Raw genomic sequence first — 26,701 nt, forward strand, 5'->3', positions numbered from 1 at the left:
AGCAATCAAGACTCTTACAAGAAAATTCATCAAATTATGAACCAGCGCATCAAAGCTTGGAAATCATGAAACAAGCCTTTTACAACCAAATACCCATTTCACTTCCAGAAGCGGACCCTGGCATTTCGCAGCTATTCTTTGACGATCTGACAGATCCGGTATCTGTCACCGAAGGCCGCTAGACGAGCAGGACCAAAAACTTAGCCATTTTTCTCATTGTGAAGCTGCTTGACCTACTTCCGAACAAAGACGTTACCCCGAACCTCGCTGAATGCTCGGTCATTCCATTATAGCCCTTTTTTTTCTTATCGACTGACGGCTCGCTCGCACCTCCCTGTCTAGAACTGTTGGCGGCTTTCTCTGTGTAGTCTGGGGTGCGCTACCGGCCGTATTCACTTGCCATTCCTGGCAGGCATCAACCAACCTAGGGGTATCTATAAAAGCGTATGAGCATCCTGCTCCCCGGTATGCCAATCATAATAATTTCTGAACCATGAGCAAATTAGATAGAGTTAGAAAATTGACTTACGCTGACGTGCCCAAGGCCGCTAAGACCCTTCAGGAGTCCTTCTCCGAAGACGCCTTGGCCAGGCTTCTCACCAACCACATCAAAGACCCGGAGAAGAAGTACAAGATCGACATCTTGCTCTATGAGGCCTACCTCAGACAACACATAGCCAAAGGCGTTTGCCTTGGTATCGGAGAGACCTCCGATGGCTTCGAGACCGTGGCCATCTGGTCTACACCTTCTTCGGTGGCTGATGGCTTAGAGAGCTTCCATACCTTGATGGCGTCTGGTTACGGCAAACTATGGGAATACGCTGAACCAGAGGGTCAGGAGAAGATTTTTGAGGGCATGTTGCCCCTTTTGCACGACACAAGCGCCAGGATATTTGCTACTGATAAGAGATTCAGAGGCAAGGGCGTCTACACATTGGTATACTTGGGCTCCGTGGCCTCTGCCAGAGGAAAGGGTAACGTGAGAACGATGTTTGACTACATGTTCCAGAAATACATCGATGTGCCCAACTCGAACAACATTGCATACTTGGAAAGCTCGTCTCCTGACAACATTCCAATCTACAACCGCTTCGGCTTCCATTTCTACAAGGATATCACCTTGGGAGACAAGGATAAGCCAAACGCCAAGGAAGGCGATGATTACGCTGTCATGAACGTCATGGTCAGAGGCTCTTTCGGCAAGGACTGGACGGGCTCTGCCACCCCGGATTCTTTGCACAAATTATAGGTATCTAGTTTCTATATACAAGTTATTCGTCCAACGAGAGCACACTCTTCTGCGATGGGAGAGTGTTCTTTGCAAATTCAGCCTTAGCAGCCTCTCTCAAGCGGGCCAATTGGTACAGCGTCAAGGGCTTGACGACCTGGTCTGGGGGAACGAAAGTGAATTTTCCAAAACCGAACTCACGATCGCTCATCTGATTGAGCACATAGAGCTGGGATCTCACGTAGCCCACCAAGGCTTCAATGTGTCTCATGTCAGCGTCTGCGTTACCACTGAAGATGTTTCTCCACAAAGCAGCAGCCAAGGTAATATCATCTGTCATGAGTCCCTCATCGTAGGAAACGGTGGCACCCAAGAGCTGCTTGTGGAAATCTTTGAGGTACTTCTCGATAATCTTGTTCGATGCAATATTCAACTCACCAGACATTCTCAACTCCATGTCTCTGAAAATTCTGTCCACCAACTTTTGCTGGTAGTTTCTACCATACTTGAATGGCAAAGCTCTCATTCTGACGGAGAGCATCCAGTAGTGCAAGGCTGTGATCTGGAAATGCTGAGCAAAACTTTTAGGTAGGCCCAAAGTCTCGTAGAAGAACCTCGCTGTGTCAGAGAGTGGCTCGTTGGGGTAGTACATACCTTGACGTTTACATTCACCGAAGTAGAAGGAACCAGCCACGGGACCAGCTCTGGACTTGTCCATGTCGATGTTAAACGTTTTCACAACCCACTGGCCGATGCTCTCTGACCAGCCGGACATCTTGTAGTGGGGATCACTTTCGATCTTGTTGTCAGACAAAAATGGCTGCTTGCTGGTTGGCTGACGGATCTTGCCCTTGACTTCCGGGAGTACTTTTGGTAAATGAGAGTCTTGAGCCAACTTGGAAGGTGACTCTATGTTCTCCTTGTTTGCAAGTGGCGAAGCCTGCTGAAGGCGGGCTGGGGAGGAGGTGGCCAACGCCCTGAGACCAAATTTGGCTTGAAGAGCCTTGGCAGCATGGGTCGACTGAAGCATGTTGTAGTTGAAAAAGTGGAGCTCTGATTTTCCTCAGGACTGCAGGGACATGCTACGATGAGAGGAGTAAGTGATGGTGTTGTGGGTGGTAGGAATGGTGATTTTGAAAAAATAGGTATAATATTCGGATTCTACGATTTTGTTTTGCTTGTAGGGGGACTTTGAATGTCGAATCTTGTGGCCAGGTTGCTTGGGCTTCCTATGGATGCGAGTGACATCACATCAACCATCGTCATATAGCCTTCTTCGAATTCAGCCGGATGGTTCTCTTGAAAAATGATGGAAGTCGTGTTAAGCCTCAAATAGCTTTGAATGTTTGAAATAGTTTTGATATTGGGGCCTCTTTTTACGATCCCATGTACTCGTTGCAGCGTGTTTGCATGTTAAGGCTGTTCACAGGTATAAGTTCACTAACCTACGAGGTTTACTCAAATTAATCTTGTAAATTTTACTGGATTATCTTTTATTGAAGATCATCAAAAACACGTTTTCGGCCTCAGTGGCCTTATTGGGGGTGTAATGGCAGGTCTCACCTTGCGCAATTTGCAACCATTTGTAGGAGAACCTTTTTACTCGCAAGTAAGACGGAACACCCAACATTACGGCATTTTGTGTTAACGGTAAATAACGGTGAATTCCACAGATGAGTCTGTTCTTGTTACTAGCCATTTTCATACTTCTACTTCCTCGGTGAGAGTGTCGCATACACTTACTACATAAAGAAGGTGACCACATTGACTAATTTCTTGGACCGAGAGCGAAAATGCAACACCGTTGTGACAGTTCAAGTCAAATGAAGGCTACAGAAATACGTCGTCGATATCATAGTAAGTCTTGGTGGTAAAAATTTGTTACCACAACACTCTATGTGTTATGCTGAAAGTAATCACTGTGGTCCACTTGAAACATTATTGAACAAAAACAATTTTCAACTTCATGACCACTTTCAAAGCAATGGTAATCAATCAAACTTCATCCATCTCAAACCTTAATGGTACCTCCTAGCTTAATCAGCACTGTTGTGGTTGCGGGGCATGCATTACGGGTATTCCGCGCTACCATTGTGGTTACTGGGCTCATATATATATTGCCAGGCATTTCCGGGTTGCCCTCTATACTTATCTATCTATGCCTATGCACGCTCCTCAGGCGAAGGCCTTGTCGTAATCGGTGAAAACAAATCTGTATCTGACATCACCGTTGTCACATCTGCTCAAGGCAGTGTTGCAGCCTTCCTCAGAAATAGGAATCTTCTCGATCATTGGCTTGACACCCTTCTCGGCTGCCAACTTCAACATATCGAGAGCCTCAGTCTTGGAACCCAAAAGGGAGGAACCGAAAGAACCACCATTGGACAAGAAGGAGAATGGAGTGACTTCAAACTTGTCCTTAGCGGGAGGCAAGCCGACAGAGACGAAACGACCGTCAACCTTCAAGGTGTTAAGGTACTGATCCAAGACGAAGCCATCCACACGGGAGGCACAGTTCAAGATCAAGTCGAATTTGTCGTGGTACTTGTCTGACCAGTCAGACTCCTCGGCGGTTGCAACGAAACCATCGACACCGAAAGTGCCAGCCTCCTTCTTCTTAGAAGAGGAACGGGAGAAGGCGTACACCTCTGCGCCCAAAGCCTTGGCGAATTGAAGGGCCAAGTGACCCAAACCACCAATACCAACCACGGCAACGGTAGGGTTCTTGAGGTGGCCGATGTTTCTGACCAAAGGAGAGTAGACAGTCAAACCAGCGCACATCAATGGGGCAGCCTCCTCGGACTCCAAGGCATCAGGAATTGGGAAAACGAACTTCTCGTTGGCAATGGAGTGGGAAGAGTAACCACCCTGGGTGACATATCCATCAGCAAACTTGTCCACACCATTGTAGGTTGGGACACCCTTGCCACAGTACTGTTCATTGTCGTTGTCACAACGAGAACAGGCACAGCATGAGTTACTGGCAGCACCCACACCGACACGCTGGCCAACCTTGATGTCTTTGACGTCATCACCAACGGCAATCACCTTACCGATGATCTCGTGGCCGACAACCAAGTCCTTTCTCTTGACAGGACCCCAGTTTTCCTGGGTGGCGTGGATGTCGGTACCACAGAGACCACAGCAGATGTTCTCGAGAACCACGTCTGTGGGCTTGATCTCCTTACGTGGGTAGGAGACCAACTTTGGCTTGTTCCAGTTAGCCTGGCCGTCAACGGCGAAACCTTTGAAGTTGTCAGGGACAGATACAGTCATTACGGATTGATTCGTTGGAGAAATGGAATTCCAAGGTGATGCTACAGTATTTATACGTCCGGCGCGATGATGTTAATCTCTCACGTTGCGACGCTTGCGCTGCTTGATTACAAATTTCGCACGTACCCTCGGCAACCTGTCGGAAATGCTGCCTCTTTCTCGCTAAACGGTTTGCCTCGATCAGGCGAAGTTTTCCGGTACTTCACTGCAGGGCGAAGGACCGTTCTTTTGCAGCCTAGGACTGATACATGTGAAGATACGTTGAAGAGATGCCCTGGAAGTTACCTCGTGGGTCTCGAGAGTCCTGGTAATCTTGGCTGCTAGGCAGACTTAATAAAGCCCTAGAGGCCTTATCTTTGTCGAGGACGCACCGTTCACTAAGAAGCGAATAAGACACATCCTGCACACGTTTTTGCAGGGGAACAAGACGGTCTAGTCTTATTGGTCGTTGATGGCCAAATTGTGACCGTCATATCTATGTTCGCTGGAGACGATTTCGGCTTCAAGAGGTGGCAAAAGACTAGCTAGATATCCTTTCGCCAGCACATCACGACGAACCGTTCTCGTGGCCGAGTCTGGCTATGATGTCATGCAGCGTATGTCACGGGCGTTGCACTATTGGAAGCAATAATCTAGACGCTTCAAGGCCAAGCTAGATCAGACAGGAAAAGCTTCGATCTTGTCGGCTGTCTACATGGTCAGATTCGAGGGATGGGGATGTGCTTTGCTGTGGAATCGAGAGAGACGTCACACGTGTGGAGCTTCCACTTGGGTACCGACTACGATGTTTCGTTACCCACTAGTTGGATGTTTCAAATCAAAATGCCCTTGCATTCATTAAGTGGATTGAGCCCACATTTGGTGAGACTGTTTCAGAGCAGTCTTGCAGCGCATGTCCTAGACACACCAGGTGAGCCGTTTTTAATTTTTTTCTTTTTTTTTTTTTTTTTTTTTTTTTTTTTTTTTTTTAATTCCAAGTTTGACCTCAGATCGGGCGATCTTTTAATTGCTTAATGTAAAAATGTAAAAAGGATCATACCATGAAATTTTTTTTTTTTTTTTTTTTTTTTTTTTTTTTTTTTTTTTTTTTTTTTTTTTTTTCTTTTAATACCAAGTCTGACCTCAGATCGAGCGATCATTTAATTGCTTAATGTAAAAATGTAAAACGGATCATACCATGAAATCTCCCCTAGCTAAGCGGGTGTTAACTCCATCTTGTGAATAGCATTGTTCCCCTCCACGGTTATGGTGGGACCCACATTGTGCAGCGCAGCAGAGATTAGCGTTGACATTGGGTTCTCAAAACAGCGTCGAATTTTATAGTTTAAATCGTCAAAGACTAATTAGCTTTTGAACTTTTCTCTTCATATTTCAAATATGACCATATGCCAAATTCCTGGGCATTTCTGAGGTCGCCCTCCTGCCGTAGGCCGCCTTCGCAACTCCTTTATCGGACACAGATCGGTTGCAAAAAGTCACATAACTCACGAAATGTCAATTATAAAAACACCTCCATATATTTGCATTTCACACCTACAAAGCCCTGAATTCTGTGCTTGCGACGAAGAGAAAAGAAAAAAAATCCAAAAAATCCAAAAAATTGTCCAAAAATTCAGGAAGAATTGGGTGCCGCGCTGCGGAAAAAGTATACGGATGGGTCCTCGAATTTTTTTTTTTTTTTTTTCGCGCCTCTTTAGACATGGCCAAATCCAGTTACGCACTTTCCCTTGCTTTTCCAGGTCACAGCAACTAGATGACATTCCCGTAAAGACTTCAATTTTTTTCGATTTTTTTCAGATTGCTACACGTAATGGAGCGATAGTAGGCCCGTGCACCAATGCGGTCTGCAGATGGCCACGCCAACGCTGCGTCCCGCTAGGACCCGAGTTGCAGCCAAATCTTCGGTGCCCCAGAGAATAATAGTGAGTGCATACACAAAGATATATCGCCATTTGTGAATTTTAGTCCAGGAAAAAATCAACGAGAAACAACAACTCAGGGCCCCCACTGCCATAAATCACCTTCACCAGCCATAAACACTTTTGGATCACACAGATCATATTACACTAACGGCTGCAAATCGTATTGGGCATCTCACCGTTGACTTCCCCAGCCACAGCAACGTCAACGCAAAATGGTATTATACAAAAGAAAACAGGTCCATTTCGTAAGACCTCCCCCTGTGCCCAAGTATCTCGATACAGAAATCTACATCATTCCCCAGACAAAAGAGTGGTTTTATGAATATGACGACTACATCAACAGACTCGACTACTACCATCGCCGAAAGTTTGTGTGTGAAATCACGGGTAATTCGTGTTTAACTTTCTTCGAAGCATACGATTCGGAGAATAAGGAGATCAAGGACGTGGAACGCAACTTCCCAGAGGCGCTTCGAGAGCATATACTAAGGTTCCTCCAGTTCAACAGAATTTCTCGTTTGGACCAGCTCGTGGACAAAGTGTACCTGGTTTTCAAGAATGAATACTTTCCCGGTGAGGAAATCTTCGTCAAAGTGCTTACAGGAAAGCCAGAAAACCCCGAAACTGGAGAAGCACCCTCAGTGTCGTCCAGAAAACAAAGAGGTACCATCAGAGAGAAAGTTCAGTATGCCAATCCCGACGACACTAAATACTTGGTATCAATCATGACAGATGGCAGCCAAATCATCGCCACGAACAATCAAATCTCCCGTGACAGAAATCACTTCACCAAGTGGTTGATCAAGACTTTCGTGAAACTTTCTGTGACTCGCTCGCACAAGGTTGGTGCCCCATGGGTCGTGAAGCAAAAGTATGCTAAAAAGTACCGTATTCCGCAAGAGTACCCCGAAGATTTAAAGTCATTTGCATCTACCACACCCAGTGGCGAGATTCTCTATGAAGAGGACCTTTCGAAACTTAAGTCACCTACACCCCAGCTGACTCCAGAAATCGTCACATCCAAGCTTAAGAAGGTGCCAAAGAACAAGTCCTTGAAGAAGAAGGCTACTTTGAATGCTGCTAAGGGCATGGATCACATCGAATTGATCACTGTTGATGAGATCAAGGAGCCTAAGCAGCTTGTCAAAGACGGACCTAGAAGAAGATTTGCACCTTATCATATTCCAGCATTGGTCCGTAAGGAGCTCGACGATCATGAGCTGCTTTCACTCTCCTCCATCCAGCCTTCAAAGAAAACCATGGTGAATGACCTCCAGCTCAGCTTCGATGTGCAAAGTGCAAAACCCGTTCCATCAGAACTTCGTCTCCCAGAAAACGCAGAACAGCTCCAGAAAGATGCAACCGAGCATCTCAATAAAGTTGTGGAGGAGGGACAAAAGGAGATCGAAGATCAAATGGATACAAAGGAGAAGAACCCACAACAGATCCTCGTTGAACAAAGGGTCGAGTCCATGAAGAAAGACCTTGCAGAATTGTCTACGGGTAGTCTTCGTTTCGTTCAGGAGGCGCTTGAGTGTTGGTCTTTTCTCAACATATATCATCTGGTCTTCAATCTAGATACGTTCACTTTCGACGATTTCCTTTGCGCTTTGAGCTGGAACTCAGAACAGCTTGATGAGCACGGACGCTGCGAGCTTTTGGACGAAATTTGGTGTGCCGTACTTGGTGGCTTCATGTCCAATCAAATACCTACTGGCAAGGATGCAAACAGGGATGACTCCGACTACCTGAACTTATTCGGGCTCCAGGTGTCTCTTCCTCCAAAGACATCGCTTCTTAGGCCTCAGGTGAAGAAGGGTGACATTGATGTTGACGACGATGAAGCCAGAGGCTCGGATAGCGAAGATGGAGGCAAGACTTTGAAAAGTGAGGACGACGCTTCTGACAATGAGTCAGAATCGCCTAAGGCCAAGAGCAAAACCAATAGTCAAAATGGATCTGCTAAAAAGTCTGATGGTGAAGAAGCAGATGGGTCTAGCAGCGAGAAAGAAGAAGACGAAGAGGATGAGAGTGATGAGGAGGAGGAGCCAACTGATCATCTTGCTCATCAAGTGAAGAACTACAGAAGCACAAAGTGGCATGACAGACTCAGAAAGCGTAATTTCAAGGACGGCAATTGGCAAGTCATTCTCCTCGGAGTCTTATCGATGGTCGAGTACATCCCAGCGTACGAGGAAACTATTAAATCTGTTTACAGAACGCTTGCTCCAATTCTGATCCAGCCGGCGAATGCTTCAACAGTTTTGAATCAATTCTACAGCTCGATGAGTCTTGACTTGCGAATCAAGACATTGCACATCTTGACTACGTTGTTGATCAACGGAACTTTGGTCAGAAGCTACATTGATGACTGTCTCGAGCAATCCACCTCCTTGAGGCGTACACGTCTTGATGTTATTCGTGATTATAGAGATGCATTGAGCACTGCAACCAAGGCTCACACCGCCATTTTTGAGAAACTCTTCGAGGCTTTCGACAATAACAACAATCCTGATTTATGGTCAGGATTCAACCGAAAGAAGCCAAGATTCCATACAAAGGGCTACGCTCTCACCGAGTATGAACAGTCTTTATATGATACTGACGAGGAGTTCAAGAGTACTTGGCAGCAAAGAGACGAATACATTGAGAAAATCAAGACTTTGAAAGAGGACTTGAAGAAGGTCGAAACTCGTCTCACCGAAATCGACTGTCAAAGGGTGCGTCTCCTCGGAAAGGATAGACATTTCAACAGGTATTGGTGGTTTGAAAACAATGGTTTACCAAATCTTCATTTCTCCAGTGGCATGGATGAAGAAGACGATGGAGATCACGCAGACGCTGACGATTATGACGTTGATGACAAGGAGGAAGTACAGGAGGAGACTTATCTCATGGGAAGATTGTGGATACAAGGACCTAGCGTTGCTGATGTGACTCTTAATATTTTGCTGACCCCTAATGATATGAAAACCATTGCTGAGAACATTGTGGACGATAAAGGTCATTTAAAGAAGGAGGAGTCTAAAGACGAACCTGAAGGTATCGAAGTACACGACTTCCAGGATGGAGGTGCTCCAGTCAAGGTCATGAACTTTTCAAAGCTTCCTTCGAGCTACAGGGAATTGAGTGCCAAGTTTGGTGTTGAATTCGATCAAAGTGAGATAAAGGTAAACGGAACGCCAGTTATTGACCGCTTGGGCGCGCTTCCAGAGACACAAGACGCCAGTGACTTGGATCCTATGCATAGAAAGTTGATCGAGGAAGCACCATGCCCTCTCACAGCAGGTGTCGACTGGAGATACTATGATGATGAAGAAAGCATTGACAAATTGATAAGTTGGCTCAACCCTTGGGGTGTTCGTGAGTCAAGCTTGAAAAAGGAACTAGTTAGAGTCAAAGATGCACTTCTTACGAGTATTGCAGCACGCAGAAAGGCACTTTGGTTGGATGGTGTGCCCAAGAATGAAAGCGAGGACATAAACACTCAAATTGGGGAAGTCGAAACCAGAATTGATCAGTTGAAGGATGGAAACCTGAATGATAAGTCTGAAGATGAAGATGAGTTGGTCAACGGTACTAAGAAGCGTACGAACAGACAATCCTCAGGTCGCCCAAGCAAGCGTCAAAAGTCACCAGAGGAGACAATTAAGTCTGGCTCGATAGAGGAGCTCAACGAACTTCACGCCAAATTGATTCACGACAAGCAAAACAAGAAAACCGAGAATCAAGTCACGAGAGTGCTCGAATGGGTCAATTCAAAAGCTAACGACGCCTTCGATAAGACGCTCTACGAAGGCGGCGACAAGGCTAAGCCAAAACCCAAAAAATCACGCAAGTAAATTGCACTCAGTATAGACGATGCTCATGATGAGACATGTAAAATTACTATTAATGCGCTCTTCTTTTGTAAGCATTGTAGGATGAACCTGAATCGTCTCTCGGACGCTTTGAACGATCTCGTTCATCCCTAGTTTTTGTGACAAGCTCCTTAAGCTTCCTTTCCTTTTCTTCTTGCTCCTTCTGAGCCAACACCCTTCGTTCCTCATTTCTAATTTTGATCTCTTCACGAGCCTGTTCATCCGCATTCTCTAAGGCCAGAGCTAACAGACTGAATTTCTCGACATTAATGGTAGCATTCTCAGCGAGTTGACCGCCACTGGCAGCTTCTTGTCTCTTTCGAAGAGAAATAGAGAAGCCCTTGTTATTGCTCCAATTTGACACAACGGACGGAATGGCCCATTTGTCTTTGATTTCTTTCGTGACCTTCTCAGTTGGTGCTTTCTTGAGAAGTGGAGGTGGCGGAGAAGGATCTTGATGTCTATTCTTGCGTAGTTTGTGCTTAGGAGGCAACATGGGATCTTCCTGGCGAGTAGTGATCTGGATAGTTCTTCCTCTTTGTTCTTCAGATTCGTCGAGCGATGGGGGCACATACGTAATCGTCTCGTCTGTAGCTGTCTTCTGCTCAGTGCCGAGTTGTTGAGCCAAAAGCCGTTGCACCACCTCTCTGGTGCCTTCAAAACATTCACTGAGGGATGGGTCGGGACAAGTCTGTAGGCTGTATCTAGGGAAATGATGCTTCATATATGGGTATTTCTTCTTTAAAGGAACAGTGTCCTCGTATGTCATCTGAGCTGTAGTCTGGCCACCCGTGGCTTCTAGGACTGACTTGGTGTAGTCTTGCGATTTTGATAGTTGAAGGTCATTTGAACTCTGCGTGGGCGTGAAGTTTTCTGACTCTACTATTAGAGCAGTGGAAGCAGTTTCAGGTTTCGGTAGAGTCACTCTTATGACTTCTCCGTTGGAATGTACTGGCTTCGGTAGCCTTGAGCTGAACATGAAGAGTGGTTGATGTGAGATGCCAGTGCGCATCAAACGGTTGCAAATCAGTACCAAAAGTAGATGTCTATTATACACACAATTCTAAATCAATCCGTGATTTTTAACTAAAGAGAGTCTATAGCTCTAAAAAATGCCGTACTTCTGACAAGTGGCGAAAACCGTCATCCAGACCTTACTGACTTGCACCTTCGTGATCTCATCTGGGTCGATGTACGACTTGAACGAGGTCTCAGACACTGGCGTGGCGCCCTTGGAGGCGAACATATTCACGACAAGCATGTAAAACCAGTTAGAGGCCTTGAGCTTGAGGGGAACGTGAATCTCTTCGTCCTTCTCAGTGAGGAAAGGAGATGCTTCGGAATCCACGGAAGTCAAATAAGCTCTTTCCACGTCGTTGACCAATTCCACCATCTTGTCAGGATAATCGGTGATGACACCGTATTCTCTGAGGCGGGCCTTCAGACCCACTGTAACAAGATACTCGAGCTGCACCCGGTTGTTGACCGTCCAGGAGAACAACTTAAGATCCTCTGCCTTCAATGCTGGCAAGAACTTGGTGAGGAAATCCGTCGACCAAGTGCTGATATAAATGAGTGACACAGCCGTGCACTTGAAGTAGAATCTGTCGTTACCCAACTCCTCAACGTACTGGTTATAACCGAGGAAGCGCATAGATGTCTGCCATGCAACAGAAATATGGATGATATCAAAATGCTTGAAGCCATTACGAGGACTGGTCTTTGAGAAAAGCTCGTCGAACCAGTCATCTTGGTTCAAGTACTTCAAGAAACGTAAATCCCACAAACCTAGCTGAATGCGGGGGAACCACCAGCTAAGGTCATTGTGGACCTCAAGCATATCTTGAACGAGGAGTTTCAAGATCTTTGGAGGATTGAGCTTCTTGATATCAAGCATAATCCTGTGTTTGGCTGGTGATTCTTCCAGACTATCATATCTTTTGCCGGCCTCAACGAACCATTTTAGAAGCCCTTTAAACGTGATGATCTTTTCGTTGCTGCCGATGATACGCAAATCCTTGATATCATCGTAGTAAGACTCCAAGATGTTGAAATTCGTCTCGTTTCCGTCCTCATCGACAAACACCCTCTTGGTGTTAACGTCATGCGAGATGACTAAAACGTCATCCTTGGTGGTCCAGACATCGGTTTCGAAGATTGTAGCGCCTGCTTGGAAGCATTTCTCGAATCCATAGAGGGTGTTTTCTGGATATTTACCTTTGAAGCCACGATGACCGGCAACTAGACAATCTGGGGAAGATAGCATTCTCAAATTTGGGGTATTGGAACTGGTTAGATGGGCTGCGGTATTAGAGTCATTCAGCCACACTTAGATGGGGATTTCTTGGTGATAACTCAATAGTTTGCGGAGAAAAGCGAGGTCGGATTTTAGCCAACTTTTTTGTTTAAATAGTTTCGTGCCCTGTGCAGTTAAAATGCTGTGCATTACTGGCCCCACATGTTCTCGATTAATGAGAGTCACTACTATACATTCCCATCCAACCGGTCTGTGGCTGCTCCGCCTTGTGTACAGGAGTGGCAGGTTGGCATACTTCTTAGGCCGAGAAGCGAGGGATTTTGAGCCGAAAAAAGAAATTCAAGTGGGAACCATTTATGATACCCCCCTTCCGAAGCGGAGTATTTCCTGTTACAATAAATAAGTCAATAGAGGCAGACTGTTATACGTGCTGTTGCTTTTCTCCTTTCTTCTGTCTTTTTTGCAGACCACGCAGTCTTATTCTAATTGTTTGTTTCTTGGTAGGTCATCTTGGCTGTGACGTAGTTGCAAATGTGTGGATGCGTTTTCGCAGCCATGAGTACATAAACATAACGCTCCACACCGCCCCTTTCTAGGCGCCCTCGTCAAGTCTCATTCAGCATACCCGAACTTCCCTGTGAGCACATCGAAAAAAATTTTTCCTGCTTAGCCGAAAGACTTGTCGAAATTGACAATATAGCCCAGCGCGCTTGAAGTAACTGCACTATAAGCTCTGTCGCGGAAGCTAGAGCTTCAGCTCGTTCTTTTCAACCACTTCCTTGATCAAGTGATACGCAACTGACACGTCTGTTGGCAAAATAATGCCCTCGGACAAAGTTTCTTCGTCCTCTATGTCGTCAATGAGCTTTTTGACGAATGAAATATCAAACCAACGGGCATCAGCAAGCTCTTGGTCGTGATCTAACTGGATAACCTCGTTTTCACCATTGAAATCGACTGTAGCGATACACCCAATCATGAGATTACCAGGGAATGGCCATGGCTGAGTCATCTGGATCCTGATATCACTGCACACCACACCCGTCTCTTCCCAGATCTCTCTCTTAGCTGCAACTTCAACGGTTTCGGATGGTTCCATAAAGCCGGCTGTACACGAATACATCTTGGAGTAAGCGTATCTCTTGTTGAGAGATAAAAGAATCTTGCTCTTTTCTCTGTTCGTGATTGCTGTGATGACAACAGCATCAGTACGAGGGAACGACACGTTAGAAACCCTCGTATTCCTGACAGGACAGACATACTTTTTGTTGTCTCCCTCACCAACTGTCTCTTCGTTGGTACACTTGAGTTTGCCTCCAGCATGAATTGGAATCACTTTCGAGCCGCAGCCAGGACAGAAACGATTCCTTCCAAGCCAGTCAAAGTACATCTTACCATGGCTAAATAATGATGACTCGACGCCGGTGAATCCCATTGTGTGCTTTCTCGAGTAGGAAAAGATCAAGTCATCTTTCGACACTGATGACTCAGAATCTAAGATATGTTGCTTCACTAGATCGGCAACTTCGGGGGAATTGGTCAAGTCAACGCCAAAGAAAGGAATTCCAAAATAGCGGCCTTGATGATCAAGGTAGCACTCTGGCTCCTCGCATTTGAGTTGATGTAAATCGAGGCCCACACTCTCGTCCCTCATACCTAAGAAGAGAAACGTCGGCTTGCCCTTGTCTCGCAAGGTTGGCAACTGATCCTTGTTGTCAACGCTCCAGCGTTCAACTACCTTTTTCCATTCTTCAGTTGCAAAGAGGCCTTTCTTTGTACCGGCGGTATTTTCATGAAGAAGCTGATTATCGCCATTGGTGAGTACGATCAATTTCTCCTTGGGAGCAGCCTTATTCACCAAAGGATCACCCTTCCAATAGAAAATAAACCTTGTAGATGGATGAACGACAGCATTGGATACAAAATCCAGGTCTTCTCTCAAGAAGGACACTCGGTTGACGACTTCTTGTCCAAAGTACACTTCTCTTGCTCCAGCGTTAGGTATAGATGATTTGCGGGACGCAGACATTTTGTAGTAATTCTGAGACTTCGATAAGGCGGGTATAGATGTGGAAAGATATCGATTCTTGATGCTATGAAAACCAATGAGTGTCAGTCGACTAACAAATATGCTCAGCATATACTACGTCTTGAGATAAGCTGCGATAATAGATACTGCGGGTTGGCTGCAATTCACGTGAACCAATCCTAAAGAAGAAATGTTCAAAAGCACACGCCAAGCAGGACTATACCACTTCCACTACAATTTGTAAGGCACATAATCTAGACTTTATTGAAATAATCGCCGATATAAGGCATGTTGTTTACTGATGTGAAATTAGCTGCCTAATGAGTAGCGCATTTAAGGCAAAAAATGTCAAAAAAAAAAAAAAAAAAAAAAAAAAAAAAAACGTTCAACCAGTGAAAGAGGCGATAAGGTAAATAAAGAAGAAAAAATGTTGGGAAAGCAGAAAATGACATTTGTTTCCAAACATCCTGTTGGCTTTGGCCGGAACCACCTTCCCATCGTTCTTCCCTGGTTGTATAGTCCAGTTCGCTATGGTTGCAAAAAAGCGAGTGGATAAAGTTGTCCAGGGCATATTGCTACACCATTGACCCCAAAAGTTTCCTTATTATGTACAAGTCCTTGATGTTAGTAAATGAAAACCGAATTGAAATGCAATCAGATAATAAAAATTCTTAGATCCTTTCCTCAATGAATTTAGGAAGTCAAGCGTTCTAAAATCAAGATTGTTCATCATGATGCAATGGAAGTAACATACCCTAACGTAACGCGTTAAATATAGTGAAGTGTAGTGAAATGATTCACCTTCAGCTGAATGTTAGTATCAAACTTTGGATTTGTGTGCTGTCAGAAGAGCGTTTCCTCACAAAGAATCGGAAGTCTAACGTCTAAAAAATGCTGATGTATCATCATAAGCAATTCGACTCACATACCACTTCAACCAATAGTCATGCCATGTTTGATTGCCCGTGGCAACCCCTTGATCCATGACTTTCTAGTCTTTTTATCAATGATGACAAACACTCTACCGGATTGTCTCATTCGTCCTGTTCTGCCCACACGATGTATCAAATCAACCGATGTTCTTGGAAGGTCCATCAAAATGACATTCTTGATGCCTGAGAAGTTCAAACCTCTGGCTAACAAGTCTGTTGTGACGAGAACCTTAACGGAGCTTCCGTCAGGATCCTCTTCCTGTGGGATGGCCGGTTTGACAAAAGGCGCTATCTTTGCGGCTCTTTCATCTGCTGAATCCTTACCAGTGACTCCGATAATATCACAATCCCGATGGCCGTACTTACTAACAATGGTATCCACCAAAGGCTCGACATCTTTCTTCTCGTTGACAAAAACAACAATTCGTTTGACGTAGCCTTGTTCGGTACCATCGTTGTGAATGGCGTACAATGCCTGTGCCAAACACCTGGTCTTGGAACCGTGATATGGAGGCTGCTGTGCATCGATGACTTTGACAACAATTTGCTTAGGAATCTTGTGAATCAGTGGTGTCACAATTCTCACGACAGAGTTTTCATCTTTAAACATGCTGTTAATTGTCCGGTTGAACTCCTTTGGAATAGTAGCAGAGCACATGATTAAGTCCTTGAGCTTCGGGAACCGCTGTAATGTTCCCTTGGTATCAAGAACCCACAGCTTATCCATCAACGTGTCTGCCTCGTCGATTACACAATACTCGACACCACTGAAAAAGCGGAATGGGCGAGGAATGTTCTCCAACTTGGCGAGACCTTGAATTTTTGATGGCGTAGTGATGAGAACATCAATTCGGCCTTCCTTGGCAATTTTGAAGAGTTTTTGATGCGAATCCCCAGAACTCCACTTGACTACTTTAAGATCCAAATTCTTTTGATTCTCCGGCTGCAGAAGAAACGCCTTGTATTCAGCTGAGCGTCTGACTTTTTCGCTGACATCAGTCTCGATATCAAGCGGAATTTTGGCTCCTCTGAAGGCAGTCTCGTGCACCTGATCCACTAACTCGTGAGTAGGAAGAAGAATAACAGATCTTATGATTTCCTGCTTTTTTGCTTCTTCTAGAAGATATTCACCTTGATCGAATAAGGCCTTATCATCCTCCTTCAACTTCGAGAATACAGAAGCCAAATAAGCCCACGTTTTACCAGAACCAGTCTCTGCGGCAACCGTGAAAACTTTGAGTCTGCTTTGCTCGTTCTCCTTCATCAAGTCAGAAACAATCGACAGCTGAGCATTATCCCTTGGCTTTGTCTTTCTAGCCTGGTTGATTCTTTTGATTGCAGCGATCTGTACCGGCGATGGCCGGATGTCAAGTTGCTCTTTACCCTCAATATACGTGTTTTTGAGGTTGTACTTCTCCTTGATCTCCTTGACCATGGCACTTCTGACCGTAGGAAAGATCCGTAGCGAATCAAAGGATTCAATCTGCTCGATTGCATTCTCAGACCTCTCCAAATGACCCTTTTCGGGCTTGTGCAATGCAGAGAAGTTTCCAAAAGCAAAAAGCTTCGACTTTTTCTCTGTCGGTTTGGCATCGAGGGTTTTCGATTTTTGAGAATTGATCAATTGCTTCGGCTTCCTTCGTGACAAGTAACGTTGTATAACTTTACTAGCAGGAGCTCGTAGATGCTTAATGTTTTGGCATTGTGAAAACATATGATTTGTGTGGTTGTATGGAAAAACAGTGGGCAGAAACCCAAGGAGAAAATCTCAAAATTTTCCACTACTTTGGTGATGCGATTCACACAACGTTCTGCAGAGAGCCGTTAGGGCTTTATAAAAGGCAATACCGACCACATCGATAGTTTAAGAATGAAAAGAGATCAGGTAAAGTGTAGTAGCTTAGATTCTATATAATAGTCATAGTTAAAGCATCTCCGTACTCAAGAGGGACATTTACGAAAAAGTAGTCAATCCAAGTACTGTTATGCTGGGCCTCGACAAATACCAACCAACGATACCCGAGAATACCAAATCTTGGAAGATATAAAATGAAAAAATAACTTCCTTATTCATAGAAAATAATTTATCGTCCCTTATACAAGGAAAGATCCGTTTTGGTTGCAATTGGAAAATGGCGCACGTGACTGAACTTCAACTTGAGAAAAAAATTCAGAACCGATCTAGCTCAACAGACGAAAGCCATGTTGCCTGTCAGACAATCGTGGGGTCTTAGTGTCCACGCAAGGACGCTTTCATCCTATGCTCCATTGGCTCTGCTGAGAGAGACTCTCAGTAAGAAAGCCCGTCAGGCATTAAGAGAAGCCAGACAGCTGGCTAAGAAAGAAAAAACCCAACAGGGTAGGAAGAAGGTCAAGAAGGGAGGAATGACTCACCATTTTTTTAGAGACGCTGTTAGTGTGCTTCGATCTGAAAACAAAATTCAACCCTTGGAAAACTTGGGTGTCACCCCGCTTGAGGCAGGGGACATGGAGAACGAGAGCATAGTTTCTTACAACCAAGCCAGTCTTCCACTCTTGAAGGGTTTGAATGTTTTCAAAAGATACCAACATCACGAGCTTTTTGAAAGTCCAATTTCTGTTGTCTCGCTGAACACCAGATTGTTGTTGGACAATGTGTTGAATGAAGCGAAGAACACCAAAGAGAACAGACATTTCCTTCGAGGTGAGAGAGGAGTGGGCAAGTCCACGCTTCTCGCTCAAGCACATGCCCTTGCGTACTCAAAGTATAAGGGTGACGTTGTCATGTTGCATTTCGAGTCTCCAGAGAATATCGTGAACGGTACCTCCAACTACGTGTTTAACAAGGAGAAAGGCGTGTTCCAGCAGCCAATGTTTACGAAAAGATGGATTGGAAAGACCCGTTTCGTGAATGAAAAGGTTTTCAGAAAGATGCCTTTGACTAAGGATATCGAAGTGTCCACCGAAAAGTCTTCCTTTAAATTGAAGAAGGACAGTAACACAGTTTATGACTTCCTTCTCAGAAGTCGTGACTTTGCTAAAGCCACATCTGCTTTTGACCTCTTATGGGAGCAGCTTCAGCATCACTCAGAGAAATTCCCAGTGATCTGCACAATCGATAACTTCAATGGCCTCATCTCGAAGCCTTTCACCGAGTACCGCCACACAAATTACACTCCCATCCACCTTACCGAATTTGAGATGGGTAACTACCTTCTTGACTTGGTTACAGGTGATCTCTCCTTCAAGAAGGGAGCTGTCATTGCATGCGGCTCTAGCGCCCATGCCAATACAAAAACTCTCACAGTGGGTTTGGGACTTGAAGAATATGACCCATACTCGAGAAAGGCAGAGTGCGACAAAATTATCGCTCAACGTCTTCTCAAAAACGGCAAGATTCCAGTTGTGAATGTCAAGAACCTCACACCTGAGGAAGCCCGTTCTTTGGTCCTGTTCTATGGCCAGGCTGGTGTTTTGAAGGTCAGAGACTACCCATACAAAGAGACTATTGCCATGCCAGAAGACACAAGTTCTGCGAGCCTGATGAAGCTTGTGGGTGCTTTGCCACAGGTCATCGATGCTGAATACCAGTTTGAGAGACTCATTAAGTCAACCTTCAACGTGTCCCAGGGTAACCCAGGTCATCTTCTTAAAGCAGCCGCTTTCGACTGCTGATGTAAATAGATTCTAAAGATTAACGTATCAATACTTATCAAATCTCCCCTACTACAGTAAGTGTCATTTCTAGAATCGTGACTTTATGCTAATATACAAGGGTAATGCACACCGATAGTTCGGCCAGGACACTACGTGAACAAAGTGTCCTCTTCTCTCAAGTACTCACCAATATCACCTTGTCTAAAAGCAACGATGGCAGTTGGTTGAAGACTCTTAGCCTCGGTGGTCGACTTAGCTGAAACACCAAAACCAAGAGGCACATCATGCATGGAGAACACGATAACACCGGCGTGCTCTGGAATATCGTCAGACATTCTTCCAATGTGAGCCTTCAAAACATGGTTTCCGTACAAGAAAGGCATCTCTCCATTAGGCTTGATCCAGACCTTGTACTTGGCGTGTTGAGCCAAGTAGGTCAAGGATGTGATATGCAATCTAAACTTTCCTGTTTTCGTGAACTTTCCGAGACATGTACCAAGCGAGATGAGACGGTCTCTGGAAACAGAGGTGGCGAACTTGGCAACAGCCTCTGAGACATAGTAGACTCTGTCCTTTTGTAGTCTGAAAACGTGAGGGTTCGTTGGGTTGTCGATCAAAAAGGAGATATTTCTACCAATGTAATTGGCGAGCTTTTCGAAAACCACTTTGGTTTCTTCTTCCGTCAACGGCCTCATGTTATGGAATGTCTATGAGTTGATGGAGTCGATGGGATGCATGCGTAGTAGGTACTTTTTTTTTCAGGCATCGCTTGCACGTGACCTCCTTTCGATGATAATGATTTGTGTTTGTAGACAAATTAGTAGATTTGGGAGAAGTGATTTATTCTTTAACAAGCAACGGGAGCACAATGTATCCTAATTGTAAGAGAATAGATGAAAATACTACCGAAATCAGGAGAACATCGATACATCGACTTATCAAGACACCCGTGCACCACTGGATGCGATGCTGCCATAGATTTCTGCTGCTATATCTGCCTTCAACCAATGTCGGCTGATCAAATACCTGAGGCCAAAAATGAAGCTGTTGTGGACTCTTCGGAACACGTTGCCAAGAAGGCTAAGCTCGACGACGGCACTCCCGTCTCAGACGGCAGGGTTTCGAGAAGAGATAAGAACAAAACGTAGGTAAGTTGGGGATTTCACGCATCTGAAGACAAGCACTAACAAATAGGGAATGGACTCCTCGTTTAGACGCTGACGGCAACCCAATGCCAAAAACTGAGAGAAAGCCAAAGAGAAAAGTGGCGTGTATGCTTGGATATTGTGGAACCGGTTACAATGGTATGCAAACCCAGCCCGACCCCAAATTGAAGACAATCGAAGATGTGCTCTTCAAAGCTTTTGCTGATGCTGGGGCTATTTCTGAGGAGAACTCTGATGACTTGAAGAAGAATTCATTCCAAAGAGCTGCAAGAACCGACAAGGGTGTACATGCAGCAGGTAACGTTGTGTCTTTGAAGCTCATCATTGAGGACCCAGACATCATCAGCAAGATCAATGCTGCTCTTCCTGAGCAAATTAGAGTATGGGGCATTGAAAGAGTGAACCGCTCCTTCGACTGCAGAAAAATGTGTTCGTCGAGAGTTTACGAATATCTTTTACCCACTCACAGCTTGCTTCCTCCTAGACCACACTCAAGTCTTCTCCAATTGATTGAGGAGAGCAAGAAGGAGAATCCAGGTGTCTTGAGAGATGATCCAGAGCAGGCATGGTGGGATGCTACAAAGCAACGTATAATTGACGAGGGCGTCACTGAAGAGGAACTTCGACTGGTTTTTGAGAAGAACGACTCTGCCCTGGAGGACAACATCAAGTTGGACTACCTTACCGAAGATGGCGAGGTGACCGACTACGGAAAGTTGGTCAAGAAAGTAAGAACTATCGAGAATACTTGCCGCAGTGAATATAGAGCGAGCGAGGAGAAGATCAATCTTTTCAGAGAAGCCATGAACCAGTATGTGGGATCTCACAATTATCACAACTTCACGTTGGGAAAGAAATTTCAAGATCCTAGCGCTCGTCGCTTCATGAAAAGCACGAGTGTCTCTGATCCTTTCATTATCGAGGGCAGTGAGTGGATCTCGATCAAGATCCATGGCCAATCATTTATGTTGCATCAGATCAGAAAGATGATTTCAATGGCCTCCCTTGTGGTGAGGACTGGCTGTCCAGTTACTAGAATCACTGATTGTTTCGGACCAGCCAAGATTAACATTCCAAAGGCGCCTGCTTTGGGCTTGTTACTAGAGTGCCCGGTTTACGAGGCTTACAACAGTAAGCTTGAGGAGTTGGGTTACAATGGCATTGAATTCTCTGGTTACCAGAAGGAGATGGACGCTTTCAAGATGAAACACATCTACGACAAAATCTACGCTGAAGAGCAAAACCAAAAAGTTTTCCAAGGGTTCTTCGAATTCCTCGACAAGTTCAAGAACTCAGAGGCAAGAACAGGTGGCAGACATATCTTCGATTTCTTGGGTGCTGCTTTCAACAACGGTTTAGACAATCAGGAAAAGACGAAGAGGACAGACGCTGTCAAGGATGACAAGAGCACTGAGTAAACTACGGGCTATATGTACTTATAAACGATGCATGCAATTACTTAAATTAAAGAATGTGAACAGTTCGGCACTGTACAGAATTAGAATGCTAATAATGTGAAAACATGGGTCGAAAGACACGAGATGAGTACTCTGGACCTCAAATCCAAGCTGGATTGGTGTTAGACCTAGATCCGCCTTGAGCATCACCTTGATCAAACGCTTGACCATGCATTCCTTCCGAATAGCGACCGCTTTGCAAGTGAGACAGCGAGCGCATATGTTGCATCTTCCCAGCCTCGTTAAGAGCTTTCTGCTGGCTTGCGGTCATCTGTGGGATGGACTGCTGTGGAAGTGAAGATGATGGAACCTGCCTTTGTATTGGCTGCGCTTGAGGAGGCTGCTGATGCTGCAGACTCTGTTGTTGCGAGTTACCGGATTGATGCTGTTGTGGTTGTGCTTGTTGTTGTTGGGACTGCTGTTGTTGTTGCTGCTGCTGGTGGGGCTGCTGAGGTTGGTTCAGAGAGTTTTGGTTTTGCTCATTCTGACCGTCAGCGAGTTTGAATTGCTCTCTTTGCCTCTCCTGCTGAAACTTGTATAACGTCCAGTCAAACACATAGTCATATCTATAATTCTCTCTCTTGAATAAATCTCTGAAAAGTTTTCTCAAATATGGGTAGTCTGGCTTATCGTCAAACCTCAAGTTTTTGATGTACCTCATGTACTCCAAGAACTCCGCGGGGAGTCCTTTAGTCAAAACATCATTAGAAATAGTCATCTTCTTCTCCATGATCCTGTCGTACTTCTGCCTCTTGGTGGCGGCCTTCAAACCTTGCCATGGCAAGGAGCCTCTGCAGAAGTATATTAAAACATAACCCAAACTCTCCAAGTCGTCTCTTCTAGACTGCTCAATACCCAAGTGAGTGTTGACGGATGCATATCTGGCAGTACCCGTCAAGTTTTTGTTCTCACGGTAAGGAATGTGGAGGTGAGTTCTAGGATCTCTGTATTTCTTTGCAAGACCAAAGTCAATAACATTGACTTGGGAGCCACGACGACCAATGCCCATCAAGAAGTTGTCAGGCTTGATATCTCTGTGGATGAAGCATCTTGCGTGGATGTATTCTATTCTGCAAATGAGTTGGTCGGCCAACAACAACACCGTCTTGTAGGTGAACTTTCTATTACAGTAGTTGAAGAGATCCTCCAACGAAGGACCCAATAAGTCAATCACCATGGCGTTGTAGTCACACTCAGTGCCGTACCATCTCACAAATGGAATACCGACACCACCAGATAAGGCCTTGTAGACCTTGGCCTCATACTCCAACTGGGGATGTTTAGCCTTGACGTTCTCCAACTTGATGGCCACTTCTTCGCCGGATATGATGTTGGTGCCCAAGTAGATATCACCGAAGGAGCCCAGGCCGATCTTACGGCCAATACGATATTTCTTACCGACCCTCAAGTCCATCATTTTGCTTTCGTACTTGATCTGGTTCCCCGATACTTGATTATTCATAATATGTTATTGGCGGAGACTTGTGGAAGCCCAAGTGGTTGGAAATTTTGGGGAAAAGTTGGCTTGGTGTATGTGACAACTTTAGGGAGTAAGTTGTATAGTTGCCAACGAAGGTTACGCACGGGTTGCTGGAGCGAAAAGAGTTGCTTTGGCGCCGCCAGACCGGTCCTAATTTAAGTTCTCTGGTGCTGAAATGGGTGGATACGGGGCTGACAGTATGCTGTGCAGCCTGACGAGGGGTTGTTGGGATTATATAGGATAGGTCGATTCGTCACAAACAGGAAAAAAATGGAAACACTCGGGATCATTAAGGAGAAAAAGAAACTGAGTATTGGCGCGCGCACGACCCTCGCCTTGCACGCCATGGCTGCGGTCCCGCAGTGCTCACCCTGGCACATTCCGAAATGGGTCAATTGACACAAAGTTAGAAGGAATTTGAATTCCGACTTTTTTTTTACTCGTTTTACAAAAGAATTGTCGTTTCCAATGCTTGACTCAATGGCATATACCGCCCAAGCAGGCACAAGGGAGGCTCTGGTTGCAAAGGTTAGAAGCATCTCGGGTATACTCTCTAATCACAGTCTGGATTTCGCAGCCATCCCACCGCGGCTAAAGGCAAGCAAGCAACCCAGCCATGAGCTCATACTATCCACCGTGTCACTGTAGATTCCTTAAAAAAAGTCAATTGGCAATGTTTTGTACTTCAACTACTTGTAGATTATTGATTGGTCTTATTGCACTTCTTGTTCGCTTACCAACTTGTATGGTATTTTGCAACCATAGGCACACAGAACCGCAGATACCGCAAACTACGCATTAGCCACACCAAGAATTATAGGATGTAATTGGTCTGCGTCGGAAGTCCATGGTGTCAGCATGCGCCACAAGGCAGCACAGCGCCCGAATTTTCCAGGCGTAGGGGCCGGGCCAACCCGCAATCTGTGGCTAATGGATGTGCAAGCGTTTGGAGAAAGTCAAAGCTCAAAATTTGCCCATTTGTGGCAGTGTCGAAGCTACAGAGTCGGCCTCGTCTTCCGCCTGTGGACCAATTCTCCAGACCTCCAGCCCCACTACACCAGCAAACTTTTACTGCCGCCGAGCAGGTGCCCTGCAATCATGTTCTATGAGATAACCAATGCTCTCGTTTATGCACTGAGAAGTTGCTGCGGCTTTTTCGGCTATCGACGATGGTCCTGCTTACGAAAAAGCCAAGTGGTCCGTCCGAAAAGGCAAGTTAGTGCATCGTAGGTCACTTGCCATCAATGATGCATCGGATGCTCGGGAGACATGGTCCGAAGGTGGATCTGCAATTGCAAGCGATGTATGAGTACCTTCCATTTGCCGTGTGCTGTCAATTGGCACTTCAATCAGGCCACTACATTATTTTCACATTTCTATTTTTTGAAGAGCAAGATTGCCGTTTGCAAAATCAGGAAAGTGTTGCTGCTATTTAAGGCAGCCAAGGGTAGCTGCAATGGTTAGTAGTCGCGATTTGGAAATGACGGTGCAGCTCGAAGCGGATGCGAATCACCGCTACACAAAAGAGCTCGAGTTTCCTCGAACAAAGGCAATTGAGAAACGTGAACAATCTTGAGTCACAAAGAAATAAGTCTTGACTGTCCAAATGGGGAAACTCCCTTGCAATGCTTCGCAAACGGCCCATCAACACCGAATCCCACACTCATCCCTCCCTACATGATTCAAATTAAAACATTACTATTAAGTCTCACGACAAACTAAACCATATACCCATGTTGGTGCCTGGGCGCCTACTTGGCCGCAATGGCCTCCTTGGTGGCGGCAACCTTATCCTCGGCCTGTTCACCGAGGGCCTTGGCGGCAGCCTGGACCTCGTCATTCACCTTCTCAACAGCAGGCAAATTGGCCTCCTTAGACTCAGAGGTAGCAGCGGCAGCGGCAGAAGTGGCGTCTTTAGAGGTGGTAGCGGCCTCCTCAGAAGCTGGTGCGGCGGCAGCAGCCTTGGCAGCGTCGGTGCTCAAGGTTGACTCCTTGGCTTCCTCAGCCGTCTCGGAGTCCGCAGTAGCGGCAGCGGCAGCAGGCTTCTCGGTCTTGTTCTTCTTGAACTTGGCGATCAAACGCTTAAGGAAGTCCTTCTTGTCGTTCTTGTAAGAGGAGTCCTTGACGTCCTTCTTGGCCTTCTCGCCCTGGGCAGCCTTCTCCTTGGTGGTGGTGGGGATATCGGTAGCGGCATCCTTAGAGGTCTCAGTGGCCTTGGTGCCAGCACCCTCTGCATCGACATCCGCGGTCTCGGCTGTCTCAGACACTTCCTTCGCAGCATTCTCACCGTTCTCAGTGGCAGTGTTGGCAGCCTCCTTGTTTTCGGCCTCGACATTCTTGGTGGCCTCCTCGATATTCTTAGATGCCTCCTCCTTAGCCTTGGTCTGGACAGCCTCCGAGTCTACCTCATCCACAGCGGCGGAGTCTTTAGCCCCCTCGGCAGTGTCAACTGCTTCAGTAGCATCAGTCTTGCTCGAGCCATTGGCGGCGTTGCCATTGGGGTCGTTGATGAAAATTTTCGAACCTCTCTTGATCTTGTCTTTGAGTCCCATGGTTGTAGTAGGGAGAAAAAAAAAACCAGGTCACAGGGAGTGACTAGTATTTATAAAGTGTGTCTGTAGCTGCGGCAGGTGCAGGACCCACAACATGGCCAGCCCACAGTACGCGGCGCACCCTCAGCCGTGCCATACTGGAATGAGGACTTTTGGCATGATTTTGAATTTCGCTTTTCGTTGGGGTACTTTCAAATTCACTTGTGACCCACTTTGACGACTTTTCAGGCAAACCTTAGACGATCGCTGCAGGGCGCCTCAAAGCTAGACTAAGGTAGGCTGGCGCGCCAGGCACAAACATGGACAGGACAGGAAGGAGCCAGCCTACAAAGCCCCAATTACCGTTGTCAAGACGAACACAAAAATGAGAATGCCTGATGAAAATAATAAAATGAAAAAGCGTGAGCGTGTCAGTCGAAGGAGGGATCTTAGGAGTTTCCCTCTTTGGCAAATTGGCAATGGGAGCCCTAAGTTTAGCATCTGAGCAACTGCAGCAGGGAGCCACGATGTCTCACAATTGCCACCACGGATTTTTTTGTTTTCCTTCCTAATTCGTGCCGACGCCCGAGAACCGGAAAAAATCCGAATCTCGTCATCTTTCCCAGCATTTGTTTTCTTTCGCTCCTCCTGCCTTGTTCGGCTCCATTGTGGCCCGCCCAAAGTACATTCCCTTGTTTCGCGACCGTTGGCCTGTCAAAGCCGGACCGCTCGGCTCGTGTATCTCAGGTGACTTTCACGCCGCACTGAAATCGTCCCACAAGTCACGATAATTTTGCAAGTTGAAATGGGAAATCAAAGGCACGGTCACGCTGCTGTGTAGATCATTGTGGTAGACAGGGCAGATAAGCTGAGGGGGGTTTATCCGCTGCGGGGTGGGAGCGGGCTTCGATTGTGATAAGCATGGAT

At 45.8% G+C, this 26,701-nt stretch overlaps 13 protein-coding genes across 13 annotated transcripts; 4 read left to right on the plus strand and 9 right to left on the minus strand.

Moving 5' to 3' along the window:
* Nucleotides 1–493: 493 nt before the first annotated feature.
* Nucleotides 494–1,249, plus strand: C7M61_004369 (uncharacterized protein; the record flags this gene model as incomplete). Its single annotated transcript, XM_024859689.1, has 1 exon — nucleotides 494–1,249. One exon carries the CDS (start codon nucleotides 494–496, stop codon nucleotides 1,247–1,249), a length of 756 nt encoding a protein of 251 aa, XP_024712071.1.
* A 22-nt stretch (nucleotides 1,250–1,271) lies between these two features.
* C7M61_004370 (uncharacterized protein) lies at nucleotides 1,272–2,258 on the minus strand (the record flags this gene model as incomplete). Its single annotated transcript, XM_024859690.1, has 1 exon — nucleotides 1,272–2,258. One exon carries the CDS (start codon nucleotides 2,256–2,258, stop codon nucleotides 1,272–1,274), a length of 987 nt encoding a protein of 328 aa, XP_024712072.1.
* A 1,145-nt stretch (nucleotides 2,259–3,403) lies between these two features.
* C7M61_004371 (NADP-dependent alcohol dehydrogenase) lies at nucleotides 3,404–4,504 on the minus strand (the record flags this gene model as incomplete). Its single annotated transcript, XM_024859691.1, has 1 exon — nucleotides 3,404–4,504. One exon carries the CDS (start codon nucleotides 4,502–4,504, stop codon nucleotides 3,404–3,406), a length of 1,101 nt encoding a protein of 366 aa, XP_024712073.1.
* Nucleotides 4,505–6,638: 2,134 nt separating this feature from the next.
* Nucleotides 6,639–10,268, plus strand: C7M61_004372 (uncharacterized protein; the record flags this gene model as incomplete). The annotated part of the gene is made up of 1 exon (XM_024859692.1): nucleotides 6,639–10,268. The coding sequence occupies one exon, from the start codon at nucleotides 6,639–6,641 to the stop codon at nucleotides 10,266–10,268; it is 3,630 nt and encodes a 1,209-aa protein (XP_024712074.1).
* Nucleotides 10,269–10,317: 49 nt separating this feature from the next.
* PRP45 (mRNA splicing protein) lies at nucleotides 10,318–11,265 on the minus strand (the record flags this gene model as incomplete). Its single annotated transcript, XM_024859693.1, has 1 exon — nucleotides 10,318–11,265. The coding sequence occupies one exon, from the start codon at nucleotides 11,263–11,265 to the stop codon at nucleotides 10,318–10,320; it is 948 nt and encodes a 315-aa protein (XP_024712075.1).
* Nucleotides 11,266–11,391: 126 nt separating this feature from the next.
* C7M61_004374 (phosphatidylglycerol phospholipase) lies at nucleotides 11,392–12,552 on the minus strand (the record flags this gene model as incomplete). The annotated part of the gene is made up of 1 exon (XM_024859694.1): nucleotides 11,392–12,552. The coding sequence occupies one exon, from the start codon at nucleotides 12,550–12,552 to the stop codon at nucleotides 11,392–11,394; it is 1,161 nt and encodes a 386-aa protein (XP_024712076.1).
* Nucleotides 12,553–13,288: 736 nt separating this feature from the next.
* On the minus strand, nucleotides 13,289–14,572 carry C7M61_004375 (NAD(+) diphosphatase; the record flags this gene model as incomplete). Its single annotated transcript, XM_024859695.1, has 1 exon — nucleotides 13,289–14,572. The coding sequence occupies one exon, from the start codon at nucleotides 14,570–14,572 to the stop codon at nucleotides 13,289–13,291; it is 1,284 nt and encodes a 427-aa protein (XP_024712077.1).
* Nucleotides 14,573–15,505: 933 nt separating this feature from the next.
* Nucleotides 15,506–17,218, minus strand: C7M61_004376 (ATP-dependent RNA helicase; the record flags this gene model as incomplete). The annotated part of the gene is made up of 1 exon (XM_024859696.1): nucleotides 15,506–17,218. One exon carries the CDS (start codon nucleotides 17,216–17,218, stop codon nucleotides 15,506–15,508), a length of 1,713 nt encoding a protein of 570 aa, XP_024712078.1.
* A 488-nt stretch (nucleotides 17,219–17,706) lies between these two features.
* C7M61_004377 (mitochondrial 37S ribosomal protein mS29) lies at nucleotides 17,707–19,158 on the plus strand (the record flags this gene model as incomplete). The annotated part of the gene is made up of 1 exon (XM_024859697.1): nucleotides 17,707–19,158. The coding sequence occupies one exon, from the start codon at nucleotides 17,707–17,709 to the stop codon at nucleotides 19,156–19,158; it is 1,452 nt and encodes a 483-aa protein (XP_024712079.1).
* Nucleotides 19,159–19,289: 131 nt separating this feature from the next.
* Nucleotides 19,290–19,835, minus strand: NIP7 (ribosome biosynthesis protein; the record flags this gene model as incomplete). The annotated part of the gene is made up of 1 exon (XM_024859698.1): nucleotides 19,290–19,835. The coding sequence occupies one exon, from the start codon at nucleotides 19,833–19,835 to the stop codon at nucleotides 19,290–19,292; it is 546 nt and encodes a 181-aa protein (XP_024712080.1).
* Nucleotides 19,836–20,147: 312 nt separating this feature from the next.
* On the plus strand, nucleotides 20,148–21,724 carry C7M61_004379 (pseudouridine synthase; the record flags this gene model as incomplete). Its single annotated transcript, XM_024859699.1, has 2 exons — nucleotides 20,148–20,284; nucleotides 20,335–21,724. 2 exons carry the CDS (start codon nucleotides 20,148–20,150, stop codon nucleotides 21,722–21,724), a joined length of 1,527 nt encoding a protein of 508 aa, XP_024712081.1.
* Nucleotides 21,725–21,863: 139 nt separating this feature from the next.
* Nucleotides 21,864–23,225, minus strand: HRR25 (serine/threonine protein kinase; the record flags this gene model as incomplete). The annotated part of the gene is made up of 1 exon (XM_024859700.1): nucleotides 21,864–23,225. The coding sequence occupies one exon, from the start codon at nucleotides 23,223–23,225 to the stop codon at nucleotides 21,864–21,866; it is 1,362 nt and encodes a 453-aa protein (XP_024712082.1).
* A 1,769-nt stretch (nucleotides 23,226–24,994) lies between these two features.
* On the minus strand, nucleotides 24,995–25,795 carry C7M61_004381 (uncharacterized protein; the record flags this gene model as incomplete). Its single annotated transcript, XM_024859701.1, has 1 exon — nucleotides 24,995–25,795. The coding sequence occupies one exon, from the start codon at nucleotides 25,793–25,795 to the stop codon at nucleotides 24,995–24,997; it is 801 nt and encodes a 266-aa protein (XP_024712083.1).
* Nucleotides 25,796–26,701: the final 906 nt, after the last annotated feature.

The sequence above is a fragment of the Candidozyma pseudohaemuli genome, assembly GCF_003013735.1.
Source record: "Candidozyma pseudohaemuli strain B12108 chromosome Unknown scaffold00014, whole genome shotgun sequence".
In the NCBI taxonomy this organism is placed as follows: Eukaryota; Fungi; Ascomycota; class Pichiomycetes; order Serinales; family Metschnikowiaceae; genus Candidozyma; species Candidozyma pseudohaemuli.